General features: G+C 46.4%; 2 protein-coding genes across 3 annotated transcripts in view; one reads left to right on the top strand and one right to left on the bottom strand.

Annotated features, from left to right (window-relative positions):
- Positions 1–15,139, bottom strand: part of NTNG2 (netrin G2) — a 226,933-nt gene that overhangs the window by 89,487 nt on the left and 122,307 nt on the right.
- Positions 555–8,362, top strand: UCK1 (uridine-cytidine kinase 1; the record flags this gene model as incomplete). Of its 2 annotated transcripts, none has more annotated exons than XM_083375199.1 (7): positions 555–701; positions 2,559–2,718; positions 3,449–3,545; positions 4,783–4,925; positions 5,867–5,961; positions 6,663–6,711; positions 7,933–8,362. In XM_083375199.1, the coding sequence occupies 7 exons, from the start codon at positions 591–593 to the stop codon at positions 8,121–8,123; spliced, it is 846 nt and encodes a 281-aa protein (XP_083231325.1). In that variant the 3' UTR covers positions 8,124–8,362. The 2 variants fall into 2 exon arrangements, with proteins under 2 accessions (XP_083231325.1, XP_083231326.1); XM_083375200.1 differs by having other exon boundaries at positions 591–674.

Here is a 15,139-nt window from a genome sequence, read left to right as displayed (position 1 = left end):
TTTCCTGGAAAGGGAGGAATTGGTGAATTAAGTCGGCTTTAAACCCAGGCACAGGCCCTCTCTTGAAATGCGGATTTTTTTCCCCAAATTTTAAAGAAAGATAAAATAAAATAAAAACCGAAATATCCAGCTTGCCATCTTAAACGTAGGCATGGCATCTGTTTGCAGCTTGGCTTGACTTGTGTATCGCCAGGGTAAGCAACCTCGGCTCTTTTATGACTCATGGACTTCAACTCCCAGAATTCCCGAGTCAGCTATGCTGACTCGGGAATTCTGGGAGTTGAAGTCCATGAGTCATAAAAGAGCCGAGGTTGCCTATCCCTGGCCAAGGCGGATACTACGTAGCAACCGGGGGAAATAAGGATACATGTTCCGCTGAGGCTCCAGCCCCTTTCCCCTCAAGCCCCGCCTCTTCCTCCCAGCCGGTCGTGTGTTCCGTGGCTGGCCTTCCCCAGACCCGGAAGAACTCCGTTTCCCAGCCTGCCTCGCGCTCCAGCCGCTTCCGCGCGCCGGGGGTTTCTCCCGCGCGAGGCTTGCCGGGAGCTGTAGTTTTCTCCCCAGCTCTGGGCTTTTTCGGCACTGCCGGACTCATGGCCACCGCGGGCGGCCACCCTTCCAGCTCCAGCCCGGCCGGAGAAGCGGAGCGGCCTCACCCGCGGCCCTTCCTGATCGGGGTGAGCGGGGGCACCGCCAGCGGCAAGGTAAAAGGGCAACGCCGCCACTCTTCCCCTTGCAAAATAATCCTAAGGATAGCCATGATGATGATGATGATAATAATAATAACCCCCCCTGCAAAAATCGGGCCCTGCAATGCATTGCCCCGGGGAGGGGGAGGGGGAGGGAAAGAGGAGGGGGTGGGTGGGAGATATAACAACAGCGCTGGGAAGCCAAACTCCCCAAAAATGCATAAAAGGGGAGAAGCGGGGATCCCCCTCCCCGCTTTCCTTTGCATTGCAGCTTCGTCGGCTGCTTGCAAAAGGTGCTTTTTTTTTTTTTGCTTTGAAGTGTTGGGGGGGGGCTGGGGGAGGGGGAAAGATCCGAAATAAAGGCCGGCGAGATGGATGGTGCTCGATGCATTCCTAATATATATGTATATATATATATATATATGTGTGTGTGTGTGTGTGTGTGTATGTGTATATGTATATATATATATATATTAAACATATTTAATAGCGCAGAAAAGCAGAAAGGGGCGATTGAGCAAGACGCCGCTCTTCCAATATCCCTGTGGGGCGGGGGAGGGGGGTGGGGTGGGTGGGTCTCGAAACTTGGCCCTTGGAGGACTTGTGGACTTCAACTCCCAGAATTCCTCAGCCAGGCAGGTGAATTCTGGGAGTTGAAGTCCACAAGTCATCCAAGGGCCAAGTTTCAAGACACACACACACACACACACACACACACACACACATCCGCGTGGGGTTTTCTGTTGGGAATGCAGGAAAAGCAGGAAGGGGGGTGGGTGGGTGGGAAGGAGAGAAGATTTAAAATCCAGGACGGAAGCCCTGTTGTTTCAGGTCGGGCGTGTGTGTGTGTGTGTGTGTGTGTGTGTGTTTGGTTTGTTGTTTGTGTTGCAAGCTGTCAACGGCCCTGCCGTCTTTTTCCCAAAACAGGCTTGGGTGGGCTTGACAGGTGTGGATGTCCAGGGTCTCCTGTTTGGGAACGACAGCTGCCAGCTTGTATTATCCCATATATGATGTGTCATCTCTAGCATCACTTATCGGTCTATAGTTATGTATAGGATGAGGTGTGATTTCCCTTTAGTTCCCTTCAGTTTAGGGGTGACATTTCTCGTTGCTGACAAAACGAATTAAGGCTGGCTTCGTTTGGTCTTGGCAGCTAATATTGATCGATTGAATGAATGTATATCAATAAAAGAGAATATTTGTAGCTCAGGGTTGAACTGTGGGGTTCAACTAGGGAACATCATCAGTGCTAAAAGGGAGGGGGGGTTGAAGGGAGGAGGAGGAGGAGGACTGTGGGGTCCTCAGTGCTCTCTGAGCTGGGTGGTTTCCTTGCAGACGTTTCATGACCCAACTAGGGAACATCATCAGTGCTTGTGAGTGTGGCTTGCTCTCTGTTTACATACTATAGCTCAGAGTTGGGTTGTTTTCTTGCAGACGTTTCATGACCCAACAAGGGAACATCATCAGTGCTAGTAGGCAGTGGGGGTTATGGAGAGGAGGAGATGGGTCCTTGGTTGCTTCAGGTGAGGGTCATTGGGGGGGCGGGGAGCTTGAGTGGGATATTTGTGGGTCAGTGCTGTCTCTGGCTGAGCAGCTGATTTGACTTCTGAGGACCTCACAGGCTCTCTTGTCGGTCAGTGTTTTTGGGGATGGAATTGTTGGTGGAGTGCCTGCCTTCGATGGACTCATGAGGGTGGCGGCGTGGCCAATGATTTTAGTCTAGGGCCAAATCAAACTGGTGCTGTTTTGGTGTCAGGGTGGGATTTCGGATTGTGACCTTTGAACCTGCATCTGTACTTCTGGCTTTGCTAACTTTCCACCTTGGTCGGTCGGTCCGTCCGTCTGTCTGTCTGTCCGTCCCTTCCTCCAAAGTCAACAGTCTGCGAGAAGATCATGGAACTGCTGGGTCAAAATGAGGTGGATCATCGTCAACGCAAAGTCGTCATTCTCAGCCAAGATCGATTCTACAAGGTCCTCACTCCAGAACAGAAAACCAGAGCCTTAAAGGGACAATATAACTTTGACCATCCAGGTATCTATTGGGCCACCTCGGTGGAGCTTGGAAGGCTGGGTGGGTGGGAGGGAGAACCCCAAACTAGGCTTCTGGAGGCCAACAAATTTTGAATAGTTCCATCTATGAGACTGAAAGATGGTCTCTGAATTTGCTGGTCTTCTTGCAGACATTTCATGACCCAACTAGATAACATCTTCAGGGTTAGAAGGGAGTGGGGTGTGTAGAGAAGGAGAAAGGAAGAGGAGAGAGAGGAGCACCCACAACTTCTGGAGGCAAGGCGTTCCACTAGTTGATTGCTCTCTCTGTCGGGAAGTTTCTCCTTGGTTCTAGGTTGCTTCTCTCCTTGAGTAGTTTCCATCCGTTGCTTCTTGTCCTGCCTTTAGGCCCTTTGGAGAATAGCTTGACCCCCTCTTCTTTGGGGCAGCCCCTGAGATATTGGAAGACTGCTATCATGTCCCCCCTCGTCCTTCTTTCCATTAAAGTAGACCTACTCAATTCCTGCAAACGTTCTTATTTTTAGCCTCCAGCCCCCTCATCGTCTTCGTTGCTCTTCTCTGCGCTCTTTCCAGAGTCTCAGCGTCTTTTTTTATTATCGTGGTGACCAAAATTGGATGCGATATTCCACGTGTGGCCTTATAAAGCAGTAATAACACTTCACGTGATCTTTCTTCCATCCCTCTAATCCGGAATATTCTGGAAGTCAACTGCTTCCTTCTGGCAAGTTTCTCAATCCACTTATTTCCTGTAGATGCTTTTGACAACGATTTGATGGAAATGACGCTGAAGAACATCATTGACGGCCAAGCGGTGGAGGTCCCGACGTACGATTTTGTGACCCATTCCAGGTCAGTGTCCATTCCCTGGATCTGGCAAGGCAGGCAAGTGTGGTGACCACATTTGTTTGGCTTTTTTCCCCCCTTATATTTTTTTGGCTGTTTGGTTGTCTTTTCCCTTAACGGCCCCACGATTTATTTAATGACCGTGGTAATAAAAAAAATGGCCATAAGAACAAATCTGGCCACATCATTACTCTCTTAATGTCACTTAGCACTCAAAATTCCGATCTCCGTGGTGGTTATACGTTCCTGTATTATAAATGTTTTAATTTTTAACTGTAGTTAATTTATTTTGGGGCTGTTATTTAATTCGTTTTTTAATTTTTGTATTGTTGTTTTTTATTGTTCTAAGCCGCCCTGAGTCCTTCGGGAGATAGGGCGGCATATAAGTCCCAAAAATAAATAAATAAACAAACAAATCTGCCTAGCCTAATTTGTCAGAGGGCAGATTTGAAACTCCCACCCAGTCCCTCAAAACTTTACAGATTGTCCTCAGCTTCAAAGCTACCAAGGGGGCCCAAGATTTCTGTTGTTAAAGAGGACCGTGAACATTTTTACGACTTTCCTGGCTGCCTTTGTTAAGTGGATGACTGCAGCTGTGAGGTTAATCATACGGTTGTAAAGTGGAACTGGATCTTGATTGACTTTGCTTTGCTTTTTCAATGGGGAAATCAGATTAACTTAAACAGCCGCATTACTAACTTTGGAGTCAACCTCTTCTCCAAAGCACCCGAAGGCAGGACAAGAAGCGACCGGATGGAAACTAACCAAGGAGAGAAGCAACCTGGAATTAAGGAGAAACTTCCTGATCCTGAGGACAATTAATCAGTGGAACAACCTGCCTCCAGAATCTGTGAATGCTCCAACTGTTTTCTACAAGAGACTGGACAGTCACTTGTCTGAAATGGTATAGGGTTTCCTGCCTGAGCAGGGGGTTGGACTAGATGACCTCCAAGGTCCCTTCCAACATCATCATCATCATCATTATTAATATTAACAATTGCAACAATTCACTTAACAAATGTGGTAACAAAGGACGTAACGCGGGGGGGCAAAACTCACGTAACAAACGTCTCACTTAGAGCAGCAGAAATGTTGGCCCCGGGTTGTGATCCTAAGTCGAGAGCAACCTGTATTCCGGTGTGCGCAAACCAAGCTCCCATTTCGATGGCTGGCTTTCCTAGGGTGTGTTTATATTTTGCTGTGTGACTTGGATAGTTACTCTTGAACCGTTTCGTTGGCGCAGATTGCCCGAGACCACAATGGTTTACCCTGCCGACGTGCTGCTGTTTGAAGGGATCTTAGTCTTCTACAATCAAGTTATCCGAGGCATGTTTCACCTTCGCCTTTTTGTCGACACCGATTCAGATGTGAGATTGTCCAGGAGAGGTGAGACGTTGGTTTCGTTTCCTCGAGGGAAAGGACTCCGATTCAGAATAAAGCTGGAAGGGCCCTTGGAGGTCTTCTAGTCCAACCCCTTGCTTGTGCAGGAGACCCTAGGCCATTCCAGACAAATGACTGTCCAGTCTCTTCTTAAAAGCCTCCAGTGATGTTTCATCCGTAACTTCTGGTGGCAAGCAGTTCCACTGATCGATTGTTCTCACCGTTAGGAAATTTCTCCTTAGTTCTAGGTTGCTTCTCTCCTTTGCTTCTTGCCCTGCCTTCTGGTGCTTTGGAGAATAGGGTGACCCCCTCTTCTTTGGGGCAGCCCCTCAGTTACGAGAAGAATGCTATCTGGTCAGTGTTCCAGTATCTCAGGGGCTGCCCCAAAGAAGAGGGAGTCAAACCATTCTCCAAAGCGCCTGAAGGCAGGACAAGAAGCAACGGATGGAAACTAACCAAAGAGAGAAGCAACCTAGAACTAAGGAGGAATTTCCTGACGGTGAGAACAATCAAACCAGTGGAACTCCTTGCCTCCAGAAGCGGTGAATGCTCCAACACTGGAGGTTTTTAAGAAGAGACTGGACAGCCATTTGTCTGAAATGGTATAAGGTCTTCTGCTGGAGCAGGGGGTTGGACTAGAAGACCTCCAAGGCCCCTTCCAACTCTGCTATTCTGTTATCCCAATCCTCCATTCTGTCTTCAATGCTTAGAAAATCTTAGACAGTCATGAGGACCCAGATTGTTGGGGGCAATTAAGCTGACTTTGTAATAATGCCGCTTGGGGTGTGTGTGAAAGCCCTAACAAACGGGCATATACATAGTATGAAGGCTACTGCTAAGCTTGTAAGCTGCCCTGAGTCTTCGGAGAAGGGCGGGATATAAATGGAATTAAATAAATAAATACATGTTTTTAACTGGTTTTCCTTCTTTTGTTCCTTCCACGGCAGTTCTGCGCGATATGAAGCGAGGAAGGGATTTGGAACAGATTTTGACTCAATATACGACGTTTGTCAAGCCTGCCTTTGAAGAGTTCTGTTTGCCGGTACCGAAACTCTCTTTTTACAAATTATCCCAGATTTCCCAGATAAGTTGGTTGGGGGCACTCACAGTTTCACTTGGCAACGGATCACTTAAGAATCAAGTTGCCTAAGCCAGGGGTAATCTTTACACAGGTAGTTCTCAAAACCCGTTCATTTAGCATCTCTTCAAACATATAAAGAGTGACAGCCGGACCTCGCACTTATGGCCATTGCAACATCCCCACGGTCACGTGCTCAAAATTTGGGTGTGTTTACGGTCACACGATCGCCATTTTTCTGTCAGCCGTGAGCGTGTAGGTGGCTATCTGATTTTTTTTTTCTTTTCCAAAATAATAAAATAAAAGAATTGCGACTTTTTTCAGCCCGGCTTCCCACCAGCAAAGTTCAGTGGGAGAAGCCAGGTTTGCTTAAGGACGACATGACTCATTAACAACTGGAGTGATTCACTTAACAGTTTTGGCCAAAAAAAAGGGGGGGGTTTTCATAAAATGGAGTGCCTCGCTTAACAACGGGAATTGTGGTCTCAGTTTGTGATCGTAACTCAAGGGCTATTGGTAGAAGTTGAAGCTTCTCGAGTGCCTGTTGGAAGAAATCTAAGCCTGTTTTCCTTCTGACTAAGATCACTTCTGAACAGGCACTTGCTTAGGCTGGGTTGTTGTCGTTGCGGTCTTTTGAGAATTGTGACTTTTCTTCTCTTTTGCAGACCAAGAAGTATGCGGATGTCATTGTCCCTCGAGGCGTGGATAACATGGGTAAGAAACGCGCCTGTTTGAAAATTATAGAGAAACGGGGGAGGGGGATTATCCAATCCTGGGGTCTTCGAACTTGGCCCTTTGATGACTTGTAGACTTCAACTCCCAGAATTCCTCAGCCGGGCACGCCGGCTGAGGAATTCTGGGAGCTGAAGTCCGCAAGTCATCCAAGGGCCAAGTTTGAAGACCCAACTGAGTGAGATTCACGTTTGGCAGGCAAATTTGGCTCTAGGGGAGAAGCAGCATCCCATATTCCAAGAATAAAGGATAGACTATTCTTACTAAACACCGTTCTTTTTTTCTCGGGACAGAGAAGAGAGAATGTCTGTTATCTTTTATTTATTTGACTTCCACCCGCCTTTCGTTCAGGAGCTCCTTAGTATTTCTCCCCATCCCAACAACCTTTTGAGGTTGGCCAGAGCTGGCTTTTCATGGCTCCAGAACGCTTTGTGGCCAGTTTCACCCGCCAGACTATTTGGGTCTGAGATCCTCAGCTGAGTTGGGGCAGTTGAAAAGCCTCTGAGGGCAAGAGGGGACGACAGAGAAGGAGGTGGTGGGATGGAGTCACCGAAGCAGTAGCTGTGAGCTTAAATGGACTCCAGAAGATGGTAGAGGACAGGAAGGCCTGGAGGAACGTTGTCCGTGGGGTCACGATGGGTCGGACACGACTTCGCAGCTAACAACAACAGTCAAGGCTATGGTCTTCCCAGTTGCAATGTATGGCAGTGAAAGTTGGACCGTAAGAAAGGCTGAGTGCCAAAGAATTGAGGCCTTTGAACTCTGGTGCTGGAGAAGACTCCTGCGAGTCCCTTGGACTGCAAGGCGATCAAACCGGTCGGTCCTAGAGGAGATCAACCCCGATTGCTCTTTAGAAGGCCAGATCCTGAAGCTAAAACTCAAATCCTTTGGCCACCTAATGAGAAGGAAGGACTCACTGGAGAAGAGCCTCATGCTGGGAAAGATTGAGGGCAAGAGAAGAAGGGGACGACAGAGAAGGAGGTGGCTGGATGGAGTCACTGAAGCAGGAGGCGTGAGCTTAAATGGACTCCAGAAGATGGTAGAGGACAGGAAGGCCTGGAGGAACGTTGTCCATGGGGTCGCGATGGGTCGGACACGAGTTCACAGCTGGCAACAACAACAAAGTGTGTGTGTGTGGGGAGGGTTTTACCACGGAGGAGGGTGCCGGCCTAAATTCTCAAATCTCCTCTCCTTCCTTTGCAGTGGCCATCAACCTGATCGTCCAGCACATCCAGGACATCCTCAGCGGGGACCTCTGCAAGTGGAACCGGGCGGGCGCCATGAATGGACACGGCCGTTCGTCCAAGAGGCCCTTCCCGGAGCAAGCCAACAGCCTCCCGCTCCTGGCGCCTGGAAAACGGTCCCACCTGGAATCCAGCAGTCGCCCCCACTGACGCTGGGAGGAGGATTGGAACTCTCCTCCCGTCCGGCTGGACTTTGCAAATGCCCAAGAGAACCTGAGCAAGCCGTGGTTTGTCCCGAGATCCCAGAATAAAGCGTCTGGGTGAGATTTCCCTCCCGCCTCCTCTTCCTTCTCCCCTCAATGCCTTGCTTTCTTTTTTCCCTTCTCCTTCTCTCCTTAATTCTCTGCTTTCCTTCCTTCTCTTTTCTTTATTCCTCCTTTCAATGATTCCTTTCTTCCCTCCCTTCCTCCTCTTTTTTTTCTTTCCTCCCTCCTCTTGTTTTGTTTTTTCCTCCCTTAGTCTCTTTCCTTCCTTCCTTCCTTCCTTCCTTCCTTCCTTCCTTCCTTCCTTCCTTCCTTCCTTTTCTTTCTTCCTTCCTTCCTTCCTTCTTCCCTTTCTCTTTCTTTTTCTTTCTTTCCTTCCTTTCCTTCTTCCCTTTCTATTTTCTGTCCTTTTTCCTTCCCATTCTTTTCTCGTTCTTTCTTTCTTCCCTTTCTTTTTTCTTTCTTTCCTTCTTTCTTTTTCTTCCCTTTCTTTTTTCTTTCCTTCCCTTTCTTTTTTCTTTCCTTCCCTTTCTTTTTCTTTCCTTCTTCCCTTTTTTCCTTCCCTTTTCTATCTTTCTTCCTTTCTTCCTTTTCTTTTTTCTTTCTTCCCTTCTTCCCTTTCTCTTTCTTCCTTTCCTCTTCCCTTTCTTTACTCTTTCCTTCCTTCCTTCTCTTTTTTCTTTTTCCTCCTTCCTTCCATTTCTCTTTCTTTCTTTCTTTCTTTCTTTCTTTCTTTCTTTCTTTCTTTCTTTCTTTCTTTCTTTCTTTCTTTCTTTCTTTCTTTCTTTTTCTTTTTCCTTACCTTTCTTTTCTCTTTCTTTCTTCCTTCATTTTTTCTTCCCTTCTTTTTTCTTTCTTTCCTTCTTCCCTTTCTCTTTCTTTTTCTTCCCTTTCTTTTTTCTTTCTTCTTTCCTTTCTTTTCTCTTTCCTTCCTTCCTTCTCTTTTTTTCTTTTTATTCTTTCTTTCTTTCTTTCTTTCTTTCTTTCTTTCTTTCTTTCTTTCTTTCTTTCTTTCTTTCTTTCTTTCTTTCTCCTTCCTTCCTTCCTCCCCTTTCCCTGGCTGTTCTGCAATTCCCTCCCCCCAAAAAATCTGAGCTGCTTCAGACGCTTCCTTTAATGCAGGAATTGGGTACTGCCTGATACTTTTAGGTAGCTCGTCTCTTGAGACACACAGAGGATGGGAATTATTTAAAAACTGACTGAGTATGCTTACCTCTTTCAGCCAACTATTGTCCCTGTCTTGTGAACCCTGAATTTTTTCCCTATGAATTTGGGAACTCTTTTCTTTTTGCGGGAGAATTCAACTTCCCGTAGTTCTTTATATTAAGGACTAAAACGTATAGGACAACACAGGAAGCACTCTGTTCGAATCAGCTTTCAGCCTTGGTCCTAAAATCCTATTTTTTTGCCTCATTGACGTCTGCTAAATGTGTTCATTAATTTCTCCAGGTTCATATCCCCTCTTTTTACCAGATCTTTCTCAAATTAGAGAATATGTCACTAACGTGATCTTAATTTTTTGTTCATCTTCATCTACCTGGGTGGGATTATAAAAGTGTTTACTACCCCACATGTCTCCTTGATTTACTGCTTTTGTTTGACTTTGTTGAAGAATAAACAAAATTCAACGATTGTATTTCTAGCGTTTCGTATTATTTGTAAGATCTTTGTGTATCTCATCATACAGCCTTCATTAACTGTAGAGATTCATAGACGTTCTCAACTTAGCAACACACATTTTGGCCAAATATTTCTGTCAAACTGTACAACTGCAATAGCAATTTTAATCCCTTGATTTTCATAAACATCTGTTTTTAAAAAGTTGAATTTAATTTTCTAATTGAGGAATAAAAATATGTGAACTACCATGCTCCAGATAACCACAAGAGGGCAGCAGACTAGTTTTTTCATATTCTGCCATATACCGGTACTGGTTATTATTTAAGACACAGCAAGATCTTTGGAACATAGCATTACATAGATTCCCTTTGGGAGCGATGTCATTGGAATGCAGCATTAGGTCATCCTTGGCATGGTGCCAAGTGGAAAACCCTGGAAATAAAAGGTGATTTCACCCTCTTTAGGGGCGATGTCATTGGAATGAGGCATTACGTCGTCCTTGGCACGGTGCGAAGAGGAAAATATTGGAAATAAAAGGTGATTTCGCCCTCTTTCGGGGCGATGTCATTGGAATGCAGCATTAGGTCATCCTTGGCATGGTGCCAAGTGGAAAACCCTGGAAATGAAAGGTGATGTCACCCTCTTTAGGGGCGATGTCATTGAAATGAGGCATTACGTCGTCCTTGGCACGGTGCGAAGAGGAAAATATTGGAAATAAAAGATGATTTCACCCTCTTTAGGGGCGATGTCATTGGAATAAGGCATTACGTCATCGTTGGCACCGTGCCAAGGTGAAAATATTGGAAATAAAAGGTGATGTCGCCCTCTTTCGGGGCGATGTCATTGGAATGCAGCATTAGGTCATCCTTGGCATGGTGCCAAGTGGAAAACCCTGGAAATAAAAGGTGATTTCGCCCTCTTTAGGGGCAATATCATTCGAATGAGGCATTACGTCATCGTTGGCACCGTGCCAAGGTGAAAATATTGGAAATAAAAGGTGATGTTGCCCTCTTTAGGGGCGATGTCATTCAAATAAGGCATTACGTTGTCCTTGGCATGGTGCCAAGGGGAAAACCAGGAAATAAAAGGTGATGTCGCCCTCTTTAGGGGCGATGTCATTGAAATAAGGCATTATGTCATCTTTGGCATGGTGCCAAGGTGAAAATATTGGAAATAAAAGGTGATGTCGCCCTCTTTAGGGGCGATGTCATTGAAATAAGGCATTATGTCATCTTTGGCATGGTGCCAAGGTGACAATATTGGAAATAAAAGGTGATGTCGCCCTCTTTAGGGGCAATATCATTGAAATAAGGCATTATGTCATCTTTGGCATGGTGCCAAGGTGAAAATATTGGAAATAAAAGGTGATGTCGCCCTCTTTAGGGGCGATGTCATTGAAATAAGGCATTATGTCATCTTTGGCATGGTGCCAAGGTGAAAATATTGGAAATAAAAGGTGATGTCGCCCTCTTTAGGGGCGATGTCATTGAAATAAGGCATTATGTCATCTTTGGCATGGTGCCAAGGTGAAAATATTGGAAATAAAAGGTGATGTCGCCCTCTTTAGGGGCGATGTCATTGAAATAAGGCATTATGTCATCTTTGGCACGGTGCCAAGGGGAAAACCAGGAAATAAAAGGTGATGTCGCCCTCTTTAAGGGTGATGTCATTGGAATAAGGCATTACGGCGTCCTTGGCACTGTGCCAAGGGGAAAACCTAGAAATAAAAGGTGATGTCGCCCTCTTTAGGGGCGATGTCATTGGAATAAGGCATTATGTCATCTTTGGCACGGTGCCAAGGGGAAAACCAGGAAATAAAAGGTGATGTCGCCCTCTTTAGGGGCGATGTCATTGGAATAAGGCATTACGTCGTCCTTGGCACTGTGCCAAGGGGAAAACCTAGAAATAAAAGGTGATGTCGCCCTCTTTAGGGGCGATGTCATTGGAATAAGGCATTATGTCATCTTTGGCATGGTGCCAAGGTGAAAACCAGGAAATAAAAGGTGATGTCGCCCTCTTTAGGGGCGATGTCATTGGAATAAGGCATTACGTCGTCCTTGGCACTGTGCCAAGGGGAAAACCTAGAAATAAAAGGTGATGTCGCCCTCTTTAGGGGCGATGTCATTGGAATAAGGCATTACGTCGTCCTTGGCACTGTGCCAAGGGGAAAACCAGGAAATAAAAGGTGACGTCGCCCTCTTTAGGGGCGATGTCATTGGAATAAGGCATTACGTCGTCCTTGGCACTGTGCCAAGGGGAAAACCAGGAAATAAAAGGTGACGTCGCCCTCTTTAGGGGCGATGTCATTGGAATAAGGCATTACGTCGTCCTTGGCACTGTGCCAAGGGGAAAACCTAGAAATAAAAGGTGATGTCGCCCTCTTTAGGGGCGATGTCATTGAAATAAGGCATTACGTCATCCTTGGCACTGTGCCAAGGTGACAATATTGGAAATAAAAGGTGATGTCGCCCTCTTTAGGGGCAATATCATTGAAATAAGGCATTATGTCATCTTTGGCATGGTGCCAAGGTGAAAATATTGGAAATAAAAGGTGATGTCGCCCTCTTTAGGGGCGATGTCATTGAAATAAGGCATTATGTCATCTTTGGCATGGTGCCAAGGTGAAAATATTGGAAATAAAAGGTGATGTCGCCCTCTTTAGGGGCGATGTCATTGAAATAAGGCATTATGTCATCTTTGGCATGGTGCCAAGGTGAAAATATTGGAAATAAAAGGTGATGTCGCCCTCTTTAGGGGCGATGTCATTGAAATAAGGCATTATGTCATCTTTGGCACGGTGCCAAGGGGAAAACCAGGAAATAAAAGGTGATGTCGCCCTCTTTAAGGGTGATGTCATTGGAATAAGGCATTACGGCGTCCTTGGCACTGTGCCAAGGGGAAAACCTAGAAATAAAAGGTGATGTCGCCCTCTTTAGGGGCGATGTCATTGGAATAAGGCATTATGTCATCTTTGGCACGGTGCCAAGGGGAAAACCAGGAAATAAAAGGTGATGTCGCCCTCTTTAGGGGCGATATCATTGGAATAAGGCATTACGTCGTCCTTGGCACTGTGCCAAGGGGAAAACCTAGAAATAAAAGGTGATGTCGCCCTCTTTAGGGGCGATGTCATTGGAATAAGGCATTATGTCATCTTTGGCATGGTGCCAAGGTGAAAACCAGGAAATAAAAGGTGATGTCGCCCTCTTTAGGGGCGATGTCATTGGAATAAGGCATTACGTCGTCCTTGGCACTGTGCCAAGGGGAAAACCTAGAAATAAAAGGTGATGTCGCCCTCTTTAGGGGCGATGTCATTGGAATAAGGCATTACGTCGTCCTTGGCACTGTGCCAAGGGGAAAACCAGGAAATAAAAGGTGACGTCGCCCTCTTTAGGGGCGATGTCATTGGAATAAGGCATTACGTCGTCCTTGGCACTGTGCCAAGGGGAAAACCAGGAAATAAAAGGTGACGTCGCCCTCTTTAGGGGCGATGTCATTGGAATAAGGCATTACGTCGTCCTTGGCACTGTGCCAAGGGGAAAACCTAGAAATAAAAGGTGACGTCGCCCTCTTTAGGGGCGATGTCATTGGAATAAGGCATTACGTCGTCCTTGGCACTGTGCCAAGGGGAAAACCAGGAAATAAAAGGTGACGTCGCCCTCTTTAGGGGCGATGTCATTGGAATAAGGCATTACGTCGTCCTTGGCACTGTGCCAAGGGGAAAACCAGGAAATAAAAGGTGACGTCGCCCTCTTTAGGGGCGATGTCATTGAAATTAGGCATTACGTCGTCCTTGGCACTGTGCCAAGGGGAAAACCTAGAAATAAAAGGTGATGTCGCCCTCTTTAGGGGCGATGTCATTGGAATAAGGCATTACGTCGTCCTTGGCACTGTGCCAAGGGGAAAACCTAGAAATAAAAGGTGATGTCGCCCTCTTTAGCGGCGATGTCATTGAAATAAGGCATTACGTCGTCCTTGGCACTGTGCCAAGGGGAAAACCTAGAAATAAAAGGTGATGTCGCCATCTTTAGGGGCGATGTCATTGGAATAAGGCATTACGTCGTCCTTGGCACTGTGCCAAGGGGAAAACCAGGAAATAAAAGGTGACGTCGCCCTCTTTAGGGGCGATGTCATTGGAATAAGGCATTACGTCGTCCTTGGCACTGTGCCAAGGGGAAAACCTAGAAATAAAAGGTGACGTCGCCCTCTTTAGGGGCGATGTCATTGGAATAAGGCATTACGTCGTCCTTGGCACTGTGCCAAGGGGAAAACCAGGAAATAAAAGGTGACGTCGCCCTCTTTAGGGGCGATGTCATTGGAATAAGGCATTACGTCGTCCTTGGCACTGTGCCAAGGGGAAAACCAGGAAATAAAAGGTGACGTCGCCCTCTTTAGGGGCGATGTCATTGAAATTAGGCATTACGTCGTCCTTGGCACTGTGCCAAGGGGAAAACCTAGAAATAAAAGGTGATGTCGCCCTCTTTAGGGGCGATGTCATTGGAATAAGGCATTACGTCGTCCTTGGCACTGTGCCAAGGGGAAAACCTAGAAATAAAAGGTGATGTCGCCCTCTTTAGCGGCGATGTCATTGAAATAAGGCATTACGTCGTCCTTGGCACTGTGCCAAGGGGAAAACCTAGAAATAAAAGGTGATGTCGCCATCTTTAGGGGCGATGTCATTGGAATAAGGCATTATGTCATCTTTGGCACGGTGCCAAGGGGAAAACCTGCAAATAAAAGGTGATGTCGCCCTCTTTAGGGGCGATGTCATTGAAATAAGGCATTATGTCATCTTTGGCATGGTGCCAAGGTGAAAATATTGGAAATAAAAGGTGATGTCGCCCTCTTTAGGGGCGATGTCATTGGAATAAGGCATTACGTCGTCCTTGGCACTGTGCCAAGGGGAAAACCTAGAAATAAAAGGTGACGTCGCCCTCTTTAGGGGCGATGTCATTGAAATAAGGCATTACGTCATCCTTGGCATGGTGCCAAGGTGAAAATATTGGAAATAAAAGGTGATGTCGCCCTCTATAGGGGCGATGTCATTCAAATAAGGCATTACGTCGTCCTTGGCACTGTTTCAAGGGGAAAACCTGCAAATAAAAGGTGATGTCGCCCTCTTTAGGGGCGATGTCATTGAAATAAGGCATTACGTCGTCCTTGGCATTGTGCCAAGGGGAAAACCTAGAAATAAAAGGTGATGTCGCCCTCTTTAGGGGCGATGTCATTGAAATAAGGCATTACGTCGTCCTTGGCATTGTGCCAAGGGGAAAACCTGCAAATAAAAGGTGATGTCGCCCTCTTTAGGGGCGATGTCATTGAAATAAGGCATTATGTCATCTTTGG

This window comes from Vipera ursinii (genome assembly GCF_947247035.1).
Source record: "Vipera ursinii genome assembly, chromosome: 16".
NCBI lineage: Eukaryota > Metazoa > Chordata > Lepidosauria > Squamata > Viperidae > Vipera > Vipera ursinii.
Note: the sequence above shows the minus strand (reverse complement) of the source record. Positions and strands in the feature narration are given on the sequence as shown.